Source organism: Bidens hawaiensis, unplaced genomic scaffold (assembly GCF_021521415.1).
Source record: "Bidens hawaiensis isolate Kalapana, Puna unplaced genomic scaffold, B.hawaiensis_p1.1 tig00013806_1, whole genome shotgun sequence".
Classification (NCBI taxonomy): Eukaryota; Viridiplantae; Streptophyta; class Magnoliopsida; order Asterales; family Asteraceae; genus Bidens; species Bidens hawaiensis.
This window is the reverse complement of record NW_027492180.1, coordinates 171,169-185,962: the sequence shown is the minus strand read 5'-3', so window position 1 is coordinate 185,962 and position 14,794 is coordinate 171,169. Positions and strand designations below refer to the sequence as shown.

At 38.4% G+C, this 14,794-nt stretch overlaps 2 protein-coding genes across 2 annotated transcripts; both read right to left on the bottom strand.

Annotated features, from left to right (window-relative positions):
- Positions 1–10,286: 10,286 nt before the first annotated feature.
- Positions 10,287–10,977, bottom strand: LOC143544998 (anther-specific protein LAT52-like). The gene is made up of 2 exons (XM_077036960.1): positions 10,768–10,977; positions 10,287–10,696 (listed from the first exon to the last, which is right to left on the bottom strand). Exons 1-2 carry the CDS (start codon positions 10,946–10,948, stop codon positions 10,356–10,358), a joined length of 522 nt encoding a protein of 173 aa, XP_076893075.1. The 5' UTR covers positions 10,949–10,977; the 3' UTR covers positions 10,287–10,355.
- Positions 10,978–12,022: 1,045 nt separating this feature from the next.
- Positions 12,023–14,183, bottom strand: LOC143545010 (pentatricopeptide repeat-containing protein At5g14080). The gene is made up of 2 exons (XM_077036971.1): positions 12,539–14,183; positions 12,023–12,306 (listed from the first exon to the last, which is right to left on the bottom strand). The coding sequence occupies exons 1-2, from the start codon at positions 14,181–14,183 to the stop codon at positions 12,023–12,025; spliced, it is 1,929 nt and encodes a 642-aa protein (XP_076893086.1).
- Between the last annotated feature and the right edge of the window lie 611 nt (positions 14,184–14,794).

Below are 14,794 nucleotides of genomic sequence, written 5' to 3'. Positions count from 1 at the left end.
TTCCCGCCCCATGTTTGTAGACAAATAGAGAGTTGTCGGACTGGCTTTGAATGAACATTAATGTTGTGACAAAGTCCGTGAACCGTTAGTACCATGCACGTGGTGCTTGCTTGAGACCATATAGAGACTTTTTAAGCCGGCACACATAATATGTCGAAACCGTTGGTTCAATACGTTAAAGATTGATACATTAATGGAGGATTACGTTACAGAGAGAATCAGTTGGTTCCTATGTCGAAACCCTAACGATTCATACATATACACGGTTTCTTTAAGAGATCTGTTTAATAAAGCATTGGTAACATCTAACTGGTGAACCGGCCATGAATGGCTTAAAACCAATGATAAGACGGCCCAAATCGTTGCCGGTTTGAAACCGGGACTGAATGTTTCCCCACAATCGACACCCATCTGTTGATTTCGACCATCACAAACAAGTCGTGCTTTATGTCTTTCCAACGACCCATCTGATTTAAATTTGTGGCGAAAAGCCACATGCTACGTATGACACTCATGTCTGGTGTCCGTGGAACCAGTTCCCACGCCTCATTTTTAATAAGTGCATTAAATTCAAACTGCATTGCTTAGCGCCATTCGGATGTGGGCAAGGCAATATTAGGATTACGAGGAATGGAAGTGATGGAGGAGTTGTTGAGGTTAAATAGTTTTTTGGGTTTAACAATTCCATCCATGAACCGGGTACAGCATTTCATTGTGGGACAGTGGGGTTGAGTTAGGGAATGGCATTAATGGGTTGAGGGTGGGCCTTGGTTGTTCGATTGGTCTGGGAAGTAGGAAGGGTGGGAATGTTTCTTGGCTAGCGAGAATAAACAATAGGATGTTGGGGTGGGGCTGTCGAGGATTGGGCTTGGGGAAGTGAGGATTGGGCTGACAAAGGTTGGGCTTGGGTAGGAGTAGTAGGTGGTGAGTAGCCCAAAGTGGGATTGAGTTGGGGTGAAGATGTGGGGTTGTTTGTTTTAGTGTTGGAGCCAATGTGGGTTGTAAAAACATTATTACGGGCCAAGATCTAGTCGCAAATCGATATGTTAAGTCCGTGTTCAATACGTTAAAGATTGATACATTAATGGAGGATTACGTTACAGAGAGAATCCAGCAGCATAACGTTGTAAGGAATAAATATGGCACAGATCTCTATGCAAATCTACTATGGAATGCCTATTTATAGGCATGTCCCATTCGTTAAAACAGTGTTAACGAATGAGGCCTCTCATTCGTTAACTGTACTAACGAATGAAGTCTTTCCATAGCCCATTCGCTAAACAACCTTACGAATGGGTGTACCTTAACGAATCTTACATTAACAAATATCCTAGTCTTAACGAATGAGGCCTCATTCGCTAAACATGCTTAGCAAATGAGCCTTTATACATTAAGTGTAAAGACTAAACTACCCCTATCCTATTTGAACAGCTGCGGACACCAAATCCGTGCACTTACATACTCCCCCTTGTCCATAGCTGTCGAATGCTTTCCAATACTTTAGGATCCAATACTTTAGCGACAAATACGTTAACTGCATATCATCAGCCGTAATACCAACCTCCCCCTTGGCTGATGATTCTCGGTCTTGTACAAACAGACAAACTATAACTCTTTGTAAGCAAACCAAAAACTTGTAGCTACTCGTATTAGATCTCCCCCTTAAATAGTCATCTCTAGGTGATCATTCCGATCATTCGACTGGCATATGATATGGTTCGATCAAATGAATCTATTAGCAGCAAGTCATCGGCTATCTGTTGCACCGGTAAAGTATAAATGTCTTTACCTTTAACCTCGTCACCATCTTCATGAACAACCCAATCATTCCACATCTTTCACATCGGTCTTCACTCTCTCGATAACATTTATCCCAAATCATCACTCTTTGAAGCTCTTTGGTAACCAATACGTTTGGATGCGCTACTGTTTTGGGCATATGATTCAGAGTTCCAACCTTCGTTAATCAATCCCGAACAATCACATTCTTCAATCAGATGACAAGACTCGTATATCCCTCAAAAAGATCAACCCATTCAAGAATTTCCCCCCTCAACAAAAGCAATCCGCCGAATACTCGTAGCCAACATAGTCAGGATCAAAGTACCTCAGAAAGAAGTAAACGGACAGACACTCTTATCCCACATAGTCAGGTTTCAATTTTGAACAAATCAATCCACGATCGAAGAACAATAACAGTCTTGAACTCAGTCAAACATAGCTTTGCAGTCACGTATTACCACCCGAATTGCAGTAATTTTCCAAGAAATCCTTGCAAACGTAGGAAGATACAATCGAATAAACTCTTTGAAAGTTTTATCTCCCCCATTTCTTGACAAATTCGGCAAGGTCTTGAACATATCTACTAAAATCTTCAATAAACGCGTCTTTAACTTAATTGGTTACTCCCCCTCGGCCCCTCGATATGCGTGAAAAGTCGGCCGGAAAATATAGCACCAAATTTTGCGAGAAGAGTATCCAGCATATTCGGAATATCCCCAAAAAATTTCGTTTAAGAAAATTTTCCAAAAATACTCTTTTTTTTTACTCCTCATACGTTATCTACTGTTCACATTCGTTTGAACAGTATACAACGAATGGCACCTTGTTCTCATTGGTTACCATTGAACGAATGAGTCACATTCGTTATAAATAATCAACCTTTCACATTTGTTAAATCTTGAACGAATAGGAATACATTCGCTAACCCACATTTGTTATGAAACTCACGGATGTCAAAAAAAAAATAACGAATGAGTACTTTTAACGAATGAATCCATGACATATAAGCACACATAACGAATGAATCTCTTATTCGTTAAAACTCCATAACGAATGAGTTTAAATTTAACGAATGAGCTGTTAGAACGGTTACTATAGCCGAAAAACCGTATTTCACCGGAAAAAACAGTTACGGTGGTCGAAAAACGGTTATCATCATCGAAAACTTCAAATCTTCATCTAATCTTCAAATTGATCCACAAGATTATGCACGAACCTTCGTAAATGCATCTGGAACTTGATTTATCCTCCAATTTTATAATTAAAACACATAATCCTGATCAATTTTGAACTACAACTTGAAAGCTTCAACCATGGCATCCATGGCAGATTCCAATCCAATTACTAATTAACCATCACAATACATTACGAGAACTCAGATTCATCTCAGGAACTCGAAGATATCTTTAGATTCATCGATTATTCACCGAATCATATAGAATTCGATCATACGTTAAACGAAACATGAAGAACACGAACTGGTACGTATCACGAGAAACCGCCTGCTCTGATACCAGATGTAAAAACTTTATTACGAGCCAAGATCTAGTCGCAAATCGATACGTTAAGTTCGTGTTCAATACGTTAAAGATTGATAAATTAATGGAGGATTACGTTACAGAGAGAATCCGGCAGCATAACGTTACAAGGAATAAATATGGAACTGATCTCTATGCAAATCTACTATGGAAGGCCTATTTATAGGCATGTCCCATTCGTTAAAACAGTGTTAACGAATAAGGCCTCTCATTCGTTAACTGTACTAACGAATGAAGTCTTTCCATAGCCTATTCTCTAAACAACCTTAATGAATGGGTATACCTTAACGAATCTTACATTAACGAATAGCCTAGTCTTAACGAATGAGGCCTCATTCGCTAAACATGCTTAGCGAATGAGCCTTTATACATTAAGTGTAAAGACTAAACTACCCCTATCCTATTTGAACAGCTGCGGACACCAAATATGTGCACTTACATGGGTCCAGTAAATGGGATGGATAGAATCGTTAGAAATTTGTAGTCTTGGAAGGCTGGTCGGACTACATTCTTGAATGGTAAAATTGTTTCGTCAAATTGGACATGACGACGAATTATGATTCTTTGGGTATAAGTCAAGGCACTTGTACCCGCGGTGTTGGTTGGGGTAACCGAGAAAAACACAAGGGGTGGATGGGTTTTGATGTTTGCGTATGGTAGTGTAAGGGATGAGAGGATAGCAAAGACATCCCAACACACGGAGGTGGTCATATGATGGGGATCGATTGTAGAGGAGATGTGTGGGTGTTTTGAGTTTAAGTGTTTGCCTAGGAAGAATGTTGATTAGGTATGTGGCAACTTTTAAGGTGTGGTGCCAAAAATTGTTAGGTAGGTTGGCTTGGGCAAGGAGGGTGCGTATAATATTGTTTATTGAGCGGATTTTGAGTTTTGCTTTGCCGTTTTGTGAAGAGGTATAGGAGCATGAGAAGCGGAATGTCATTCCGTTTTCTTTGCAAAATGTTTGAAAAGCATGATTAGAATATTCTTTCCCATTATCACATTGAAATTGCTTAATTTTTCGTTCAAATTGGGTGTAAATCAAGGTTGCGAATTGTTTAAGAATCGTATAAACTTGGGATTTGTGGCTAATGGGATATGTCCAAAGAAAGTTTGTGAAATCATCAACATACAATATATAGTAACGGTGAACCCTGGTACTGATAATCGAGGAGGTCCATAGTAGGGTTGCACATTTGAGAATACCCGACCTGACCCGAGTATTACCCGACCCGACCTGACTACCCGGAAATCCTGTAACTGAAGACCAAAGACAAGCCCTAATTTGAGAGATCGGTTAACCGATGAAGTCGGTCTCGGTTACCGGGTATGCAAGGAAGACCGATTAACCGATTCACACACAAAAATGTCTACAATTAAGTGTGAGCAAACTGCTATTCAACATCCGATCTTCATCTTCTCCACCCCTTGTATTGCTCTTCAGCATTTTTAAAGGTAATATTCTGTGTAATTACGTAAAAATGTTTGTCTTTTTTATGTTAACTAATTAAATTGATGAACACAATGTATCAATTTGTGATTTAGATGCAATTCTTGTTTGAATTTGTTATTAGGGGCTCCACTCAATACAAATTTACATGTGACCAATTAGCGTGTTCATCCCTGTTGATAATGGCTGTAGGGAGAACTGGGGAAAAAAGGTTATGCTGCTAGAGCTAACTCAGCTATGTCACAAATTAGCTATCATTATTTAAATGGTCTCTGCACATGGTTTTTTTGATCTTTTAGTAGTTAATTTATGAACTATTCATCATTTCTGAAAAGTTCAGTCCAGTTTACAAGAAAAAATCTGCAGATGTTAATACTTATGCAGTTATACCACACAAAATTGGCAAGTGGAAACTGTTGTAACAAGAGTGTTAATCACATGGGCAATAGTTGATGCTCTACGAAACAATTTCGATAATAAGTCTAGCTTGCTAACTACATCAATGTAATAAGTTTAGATTCCTCAATGTTCAATCGAGGTATTCACATGTTGACCATCATACTTTGATTCTGGATAACATAAAAGTTGTCCTAAATTCCTTTTTAGCCATCCTTCCAGGTGATCTTCAGTTTTATCAGATAAGGAACCAGAAAATTAGGAAATAGAATGGGAGTCATTTGACTTCTATTAATGTTTGGCTTTTATTTTCTATCAATAATAAACTTCAAATAAACAATAAGTGTTTATAAAGTTAGCATCTTTATAATTAACAACTAAACATCATTGGTAGTGCTAGAAACAAGAAAGTATTCATGTGACTTTGATTTGTGTAACTTTAGAACAAGTTTTATCAGTTTTAGTTAAGGGTGTTCACGGTTCGGTCTTAAAACCGTGACACTACCCAAACCTTTCATCTGTTTGGTTGCGTAGTTGACTTTAATAAATGTACCGTTTTTAACTTGTATCTGTTAGTTTTCATATTCTTTTTTAATTTTATGTGACATCAGGTCATGCTTTTGAGAATGCTACATAAGATTTAGTTTTTTAGTTTCATTAAGCCTTTGATGATGTTCTTCACATTTAAGTTAGGAGCATGAAAACTTCATATTAAAAGCATTTCCGGATTAATCAGATTTCATGAAAAATATCTATAAGCGTAACATGTAGAATCTTAAGATTGGTGTGCTTTTGTTGTAGGTTATCATATCAAAACGTAATTTCAACAGTTTGAAATATATATCTATAAGCTCTTATTCCGCTCTTCTTTTCATTTGAAGAATTTTGTCTCATATATCGGGTATCGGTCCTTAAAGGTTTTTCAAGCGACCCGACCCAAGACCGACCCGATACCGAATGTGATAAATTCCAGGACCGACATTCTCTACAATACATTAGGGTCGGGTCTGTTTAATCTTTTTTCGGTCCGGTTCTTCGGGTAATTTCGGGTCGAACCCGAATCTGCACACCCCTAGTCCATAGATCACTATGTAATAAATCAAATGGCATAGAAGTAAAAATATTAGAATTAACAAACAGAAGTCTAGTACTTTTACCCAAAACACATGATTGACAAAGTTTTGAATTAAATTTATTACAATGAATATAACTTGACTTATTATGAAATTTTATTAGATTTGATCCTGGGTGGCCCAAGCGTTGATGCCACACGTCTTGTGAAAGAGTGGTAAAGGAGGATGCTGAGCGGATCTTTGATAGGATTTGAGGTGTGAGAGGGTAGAGATCCCCGGAGCTATTCCTGCGTAGGATACGAGCCTTGGTCTTAAGATCCTTCACAAGAAAACCATACGGGTCAAATTTAATAGAGACTTGGTTGTCGGTTCTGAGGCGACGAACCGACAAAAGATTTTTAATAATATTAGGGGCGAGAAGGACATTATTTAATTTTAGTGGTGGATAGGGTGGGTTAAGGGTTTGATTGCCTTATCCAATCACGGGAATAGTATTACCGTCGCCCACAATAATGTTGCTAAAATGCCATTATTAAGAAAAGACATAAAGTTGCCTGGATTGTTTATCATGTGGTTCGATGCCCCAGTATCCATGAACCAAGGTTGCTCCGGTGGGTTGAGAGCCTTGTGTGCAGTGCTTGTTCAATGTCGGTATGAGTATTAACCCATGGGATATGCTTGAGCGGGTTTTGCTCCGAGAATGCCTTGACCTGAGGATTGTGGTTTACTAGCGGTCGGATATGGTCAAGGCGGGGAGGCAGCCTATTGTTGCCATTAGGATTGGGCCAGATCCATGTTGGGTCAGTACCCAAGTAAAGGAGTCTAAGGAGTGTACGACTGGAGAGAAAAGGTAGTTGCTCGTCCTCTTTCAAAGGAGCCTCGCCCACGTCCTCTGCCGCTTCCGCTTCCGCGTCCCCGACCGCGTTCAGATGTCGGATCGGGCCTGTTATGAGGGTTCTTATCATTCTGTTGTGAATCAGACCTCGAGGCCGAAGCCTGGAGAGCCGACCCGGCTGTTTGAGCGGCTTGGAGAGCATGGCTGTTCATCTCAATTTCTTCTTGACACAAGCGAGAACGGGTTTCGTTGAAGTCCGGTAGAGGATTGGTGGAGCGTATAACTGTTGAAATCATCCGGTATTGTTCGGTTAACCCACCGAGAACCTGCAGCACCAACTGGGTTTGTGACAACGGCACATCAACATTATACAATTGATCAGCTATTAGTTTTACCTCTTGACAATACGCGGCCTTTGAAGCTTTCGAGATGCGTATGCGTGAGCTTTGATTGGAGATGTAGTGCCCGAGAACTTTTGTTATCCTGAAAGAGGTTTTCCAAAGCAATCCACGCATCATAGGCCGTGGTATTCTTCTTCATGACGGTTTGTATGAGGTTGATGGAGATTGTTCCATATATCCACTGTAGAACAATGGCGTCAAGTCGTTTCCAGGAATCTTCGGGTGGTAGGTGGCCAGACCTTTGTATTTGTTCGTCGCCGGTGGTGGTGTAGAGGAGGAAGTTGTCACCCGTGGTTCAAGGTGGTCGGCTACGAGATAGGCTGTGCAGTGGATTTTGAACAACTTCGACCATGTTACATATTGGGCACTTTCATTGTCCAAGGTGATTGGGATAAAGATTTTGATGTTGGACATGGTTATGGCTGGATGTATTTTGGTCTCCATAATCGAAGGGAGAGGAGAGGAGAGGAAGATTGTGACGGAAGGGTGGAGGGAGGAGAGAGGAGCCGCCAATGAAGAGAAGATCGGCTAGGGTTTGGAGAGGAAGTTAGGCTAATGATACCATGATAGAAATTATTTTCTTTGGAATTCCTCTCATTCATTATCTCCCTTTATATACTAATTACAAAGTATATCTCCTATTTAGAGATAAGATTTACAAAGATTTGATAATTCTAAACAATATTTGACATATAATATAACTCTATTATTGAATTATTACTATTATCATTGTAATTGGAGAGTAGCCCCGCTTCAATAATATCAAGCATATTATTATGTTGTTCCTATTAAATTAAAGTCACCCTATTTTCAGTTCTTAACAACCCATCCTAAGCATATCTTCTCTTAGGTTGTTAAACTTGTGTGGAGTTTTGGGCCAAATAGTATACCACCTGATGTTTAAATTTCATTATTGTTTTTTAATTTTTTCTTGCATTAGTCTTTATATGTGCTCGCAAATATTTTTTTTTTTAGCTTGATAATCGTTTTATCATGTTAGCAACTAACAATATATATCCATTTTTAGTGAATTAGCTAATCATTTTTATGTGCATTAAAAGTGCACATAAAAATATGATTTTTTTTTTCAGTGAATTAACTTTGTAATATGATTTTAGCATGGTACTAGTGGCAACACCCATTCTTCATAAAAATATTTCTTCTTGGGTGCATACATTAGTTTCATCCTTTCAATTAGTTGAAGTTATCTATTTTCTTCGGCCTATCTGAACTTCATTTACTTGCTTGCATCCGTCCATATAACATATACGTACTTTCAATAAACCGGTTTATCATTTGCATTTCTCAGATAAAATAGGTGGACCCAGATCAGCAAGTGACATCAAATGATAAATGCTAGGAAGAGTTCGGAGAACAGCAAGACTGTAGGCCGGTGCAGAACACCGTTTGGGGAGTTACCGAAAGGGGTACTTACTATGCAATATGCATGCTAGCCGTTGTACAGGTATCTTTAATCAAGGCAAAAACAGTAGTTACCTTACCTTGTCTTTCTTTATAGCTGTCTGTTTTTTGCAAGAAAAGAATGATATCTGAGCTACTTGTATAAACGCCATAAGTAAAAAGACTGGGTAGTTAAATATATAATCTTCATACCAATGTGTGTTTGGAAAGTGACCCCATTTGAGTTACACTAGTCAATCATGAATCGGTTTTGTTGGAAATAACGAAGTCTCTATTATTGAATTTGAAGCTAACGCGTATATCTGAAGTGTTTTCTCTTTGTTATAGTTGTTATACCTTTAATCTTATAACATCTCTTTTATTTGCACAAGGGAAATGTTGGATGAAATACACGTCAGTTAAGAAATCTTAGCATAATTGTCATATATTATTTTCCTCTGCCTCGTTTTTATGCACTTTGCTCTCTGGTTATGGTTTACATTAAAGTATATTGATGCGCACATAAATACGTGTTTAGGATTTTATACATCAATGAAATACGCTTTTGTTTAAAGGTTACAAATCTCCCATTTTTGTATTTCTTAAGTGTTACTTTCTATCTCCTAAGCAGAAAAGTAGATGGATGAAGCTCCAAAGACAAATGTCTGTGCATTTTGTAAGAAAATTTGACTAATTTTATGAAGATTTAACCTGGCAGTCGGGTTACTGGAATTCCAGTTTTGTGCTTTACATCTGTAAAAAACAATCTGTAAGAAATGGCATACCACATTATTTACATGTTTCTGCTAGAGGCGAAATCTGGCCTACAACAATTAGTCCATGTTATATTGTAACATGTGTAATTAGTCCATGTGCAACAAGTAGCCGATTTCCTCCCGTCTAAAAGTATCTCATATTTAGAAAACTTAAAGTCTAGAGTCTTAGCTAAGCCAACAATTATTCTTTATATAAGAGAACTTATTGACATTACTAGCCCTTGTTTCACTAATCACCACACATCACCTTGAAGATCACAGATAGGAAGGACCTAGAAGCTGCAATTTCAGCCCATTTGTTTGTGATTTGGGCTTCATTTTATGTCAAACGGGCCAAATCCTTCTGAATTGTATTAATAACCCAGTTATTATTATCTTTTCAAAATTTAAACGTAGACCCTTTTCTTGTCGTTAGTCATGTCTTTGTCAAGATTATGAAACTGGACACATACATACACATAAAGTAACAATACATACATAGGTGACTTTTAGCAAATAAAAAATAGTTGAATACATGGACACACATCATCATCATCACTAGTACTTGTTTTGTAATTATAATTTAGCTAGGCATTATTTATTATTATTATTATTAAAAATGGAGAAAGAAAAATACATAATAAAAAGTGTAATGAGCAGAATGAGAATGGTGATTTGATTTAATTTAATATCAAAGCAAGAGGCATTACAAGAACAAGAGTGCTAGCTACTTGTTCCCACAAATAGCAGGATCCTTCTTAGAGGGTCTAAAGCTTAAAGCATACATGGTGTAAATGCACAGATTTGCTTGTTTTGATTTGACAGAGAACTCATTAGAAGTAGCTGTGAAAGCAGGCACATTGCATGCACCAGATGTGCTCTTAATCAAGCTAGCCCTGCAGGTGTTCACCACTGCAGCTTCTTTAGCACAGTTGATCCCATCAACAGAAGGTATATCCAGCTTGTACACTCCGTTTCTGTTAGTGGTTCTGTTAACGGAAAACGTTATCTGCTCTGCGGTTCTTGGAGAGGCTGCTTTGAATTTGCAGTCTATCCTTACCTCAGCCCCTGTTTGTTTCAAATGTTACATTATATTGCACTACATACATATGTTTTTCAATAATAATATTTGAGTGAACCTGGTAAGAAGTAGCTGTGGGTGGAGAAAGAGTTGTTGTGGCAGGCATCACAATAGACAACACCAACAACTGTGATGATGGGAATGGAGTGTTTTGAAGCATCTGCTTGTGAAGAAGAGACTGAGAGTAGTGTGATTGCCAGCAACAAGACAAAGAAATTGCTGTGTGAATGTGAATCCATGGATGGTGGTTGTAGGTAGCAAGAGTGTGTTTGTGTTTGTGTTTGTGTGAAGATGATGTTAAAAAAGTTATGGATAGATTTGGGGTGCAAAACAAAGACATGTGAATGTATTTTGGAGGGATGTGCAACTGTGACTGAAAGGTTCCTTGCTTGCTTGCAAAAGGTTTACTATCACTGCTTAGTTTTTAACCTTTCATTTTCTTAGTTCTAGGTCAAATGGTTATGCCCCTCCCTGCTGACTATTCAATAGATTTTTAACTCATTTCACATTTACCTCTTTTTAACCCAAATTATAATATTTTAGTCTACTTAACACAATATATAACTTCAAGTCGGTTATAATCTTTATACTATAAAAATACAAGATTCAGAATATCATATATATTCGTGTTAAGACAGCCTGCATTCTTGCTGATGTCTTGATCTGCTCATCATTCTTTCTCATATATTTAGGCAACCTACTTTCTAGCATTTTGACTCGCCTTGAAACTTGAAAAATGAAAATTCTCATGTGTTCTTGAGTGATTACAAATCATCTCAAAGCCAAAGAACACTTGTACAAACACGAGAAGGGGTGTTTGTAAAACTCATTGTAAAATTTATATCCAAACTCTTATGTCAAGAGAAGTAATTTCTACTAAGAGTAAGAAAATTTTGTACCAGTGGTAGTTATTTAGAAATAGAGTAGTTATTACTATCATCTTGCTAGACGGTGATAAAGGGTGATTTTGTGACATGTGAAGGGATTATAACTACTTCATTAGCGAGAAGTCTGCAAACATGATCGCTTAATCAAGAAGATTTTAGTCATAACTCTTGGTGGTGTCAATTAACTTACGTAGGTCTACTGTAAACATATTAGTTACTGATATTGAAATTATTGCTCTAAAAGGTACATGTTAATCACTTGGGTCCGTGAATCATGAAATTATTGAAACCAGACAAAAATATGTTTACTTTTGACATGTAAACCATTTTACAAAGAAACATAATTAACATAAATTACTAGTAATTCTTAATTCTATTTTATTTCTACACTACAAGAAATAAACAAAAAAGGCCGAGTTTTTCTAGTTAGTTATCCTGTGGCAAGAGTTTAGAGACTACATGGTTCTCTATCACTCGATTTAGTTCTAAAATTAGCTGTGGTTTTGATGAAGATGAAAATGATGATATAAGCTCTGCACGAAGCTCATGCAGCGATAGAAGAGAAATTTCCCCCAACTTTTTCATGTGTTCAATGGCAACAGAAACCTTTCCAGCATCAGCAAGACATTTTAGCAAAATAATGTTTGACTTTGACTTTCCAATAGTAGATGTATAATCATAAACCAGGTCCGACGCAGCAACAAATTGACCTGCAACAAACTAATTAGTTTAAATCAAAGGTGACAAATTTGTATTAGTTAGATAGTTAAAGTAAACGGGCCAAATAGGTCAACCTTGACTTGACCGCACAAAATCAACAATTTTGATCAAGCCCATTACCCAACCCACCCATTTTGACACCTATAGTTTGGATCTTCGACGGTATACTCCACATAAGGGGTTTTGTTAATGCTATATATAGCTCAAGAAATCAAAATATACCTTCATTACAAAGATAAAGGATGCATTTTTCCAATATAATCTTTGCCATTTCTGAATCTTGTTCAAAAGACCTTTTGAATACTTCAATAGCAGTTTCAACTTGATGTTCTTGGCAAAAACCTTTAACTAGGAAGTCATACGTGGTTGCATCGGGTTGCAGACCTCTTTCCAACATGTGACAGAATAGCCTGTGTGCTTCTTTCACTTGACCTATTTCTGAGAACTTTGTGATTAAAATGTTGTAAGTCTTCAGATTGGGCTCACACCCATTTGCAAACATTTCATCCCACAACCGTTTTGCAGGACGGATCATATCTTCGTTACAACAAGCCTCCATAACATAATTATAAGATGAAATATCTGGACCCAACCCTTTTCTCTTCATTTCTTGAAGAACCTGATAAGCTTCTTTCACTTTATCTGCCTTGCAAAAGAAGGAAACCAACACATTGTATCTCTCGACGTCTACAAAATACTCTTTTTCAGATAAAATCTTTGAAACCTCAAGCAATTCATCATGATTCCCATGTTTACACAAATTTCTACCCAAATTGCTAAATGTAAGAAGAGTGGGAACTCCTTCTTTTTCAATCAAGAATTTAAAGAACATTAGCGCGGAACAAGGATTCTCGGTAGATACCGATCCTATCAGTGCATTGAGAACATCATCCTCTATCGGGAAATTTCCAGTAACAATAACTTCACCCAAATCTTTGGCTTCACAAACTAGTCTCTCTGAAATCAACTGAAATATAAAATCTCTATAATCACTCGATCTCGGTGCAACACCAAGCTTTCTCTTCATCTTCAAGGCTCGCTCCACATTAGCCACATCTCCAGTAGCCCTTAGCGCTTCCGCAACAACTCTATACGCCATGAAATCAGGTTTACAATCTCTTCTCCTCAACACATCCAACATATGCATAGCCTCACTCGACCTGCTCGCCAAACACAACCCGTGAACAACCAAAAGCGCAACGACCGATCCATTCACACCCCGATCCTGCCTTTTAACATCATCCAACAAGCTCAAAGTCTTATCCAGCTCAGCAGTTCCACAAACTCTCCACAAAAACACACCGAGCCCAAGTGTACTTAACCGAAGACCTCTCTGAATCATTTCATCGAACATCTGGTGTGCATGACTCAAATTCCCCGCAGACGAAAGGCCCGCCAATAAAGAATTAAGGGTATCATCACCAATATCAGAAACCAAGGATCTAACATCAGCATACACCGAAAAAGCAAGCAAAGGCTTTTGAGAAGCTATATATGACCCAATAACCGAACGGTAAACAGAAGCATGAAGTTGAATCTTGAGAGTCTTGACTTGCTTCAAGAGTCTATCGATAGCGGTGAATTGGCGGGAAGCAGAGAGTGATTTGAGTAAGGATTGATATGAGAGAGAGGTGTGAGTAAAACCCGGTTGCTGAGAGGCCCAATGGAAGAAGCCAAGTGCGAGTGAGTGGTGATGGATGAGGAATGGATCGATGACTTGGGAAACAAGTGCGGGGTTGAGCATGTGGCGGCAACCGATTCCGTGGAGGGTTTGTTCCAGTAATGGAGTCCATGTTCGAGGAGGATTAGAAGCATTGATCAGTGCTCTGCTTATCTGATTCGCCAATTGTGCTGTTGAATGTTTCATTTACAACGGCTTCACACATCACTTGCACCGCTAGTCTTTTAATTTAACTTTGATGTTAAGATTTTTTTTACCGGCAAATTTCTTTCAGTTATCGGAGGACCTTTGAAGTTAAGACTATGTAACACCAGTGGTCTGTAAAATGTTGGCGTTCGGTTCCGTGATAGGCTCAACATGCAACCACAATTCGTTTTTGTCATGGAATCTTGGACTATGATTGGCCTATGGACTAACCGTTGTGTATTGTGTGTCTCCTTTGCGGGTGACAGATCTTATGCCCTTCAGAGGTGCCCACGGGCTTCTTGTAAAGTGACGAGTTGATAAAGATGGATCCACGGATGGCCAAGGTTCACATGCGGATGAAAAGAGTGACAAGGGTGGGGGGTACCCAAGACCATATTATGATGTATTCGAGTCTGCGGACGGTCTTGATACCCTAGCTCTTCAACTACCCCCCCCCCCCCCCTCCCCAAGTCCATTGTTTTTCCCGTGTCATTAGTAAATGGGTGTAGGGGTATGGTACTAAACCCGAAGGTACTAAACCCGGCTTACGACCTTAATTTATTATGTCTGGCTTATTTTATTATATGGACTAATACAATATTATTGGGCTG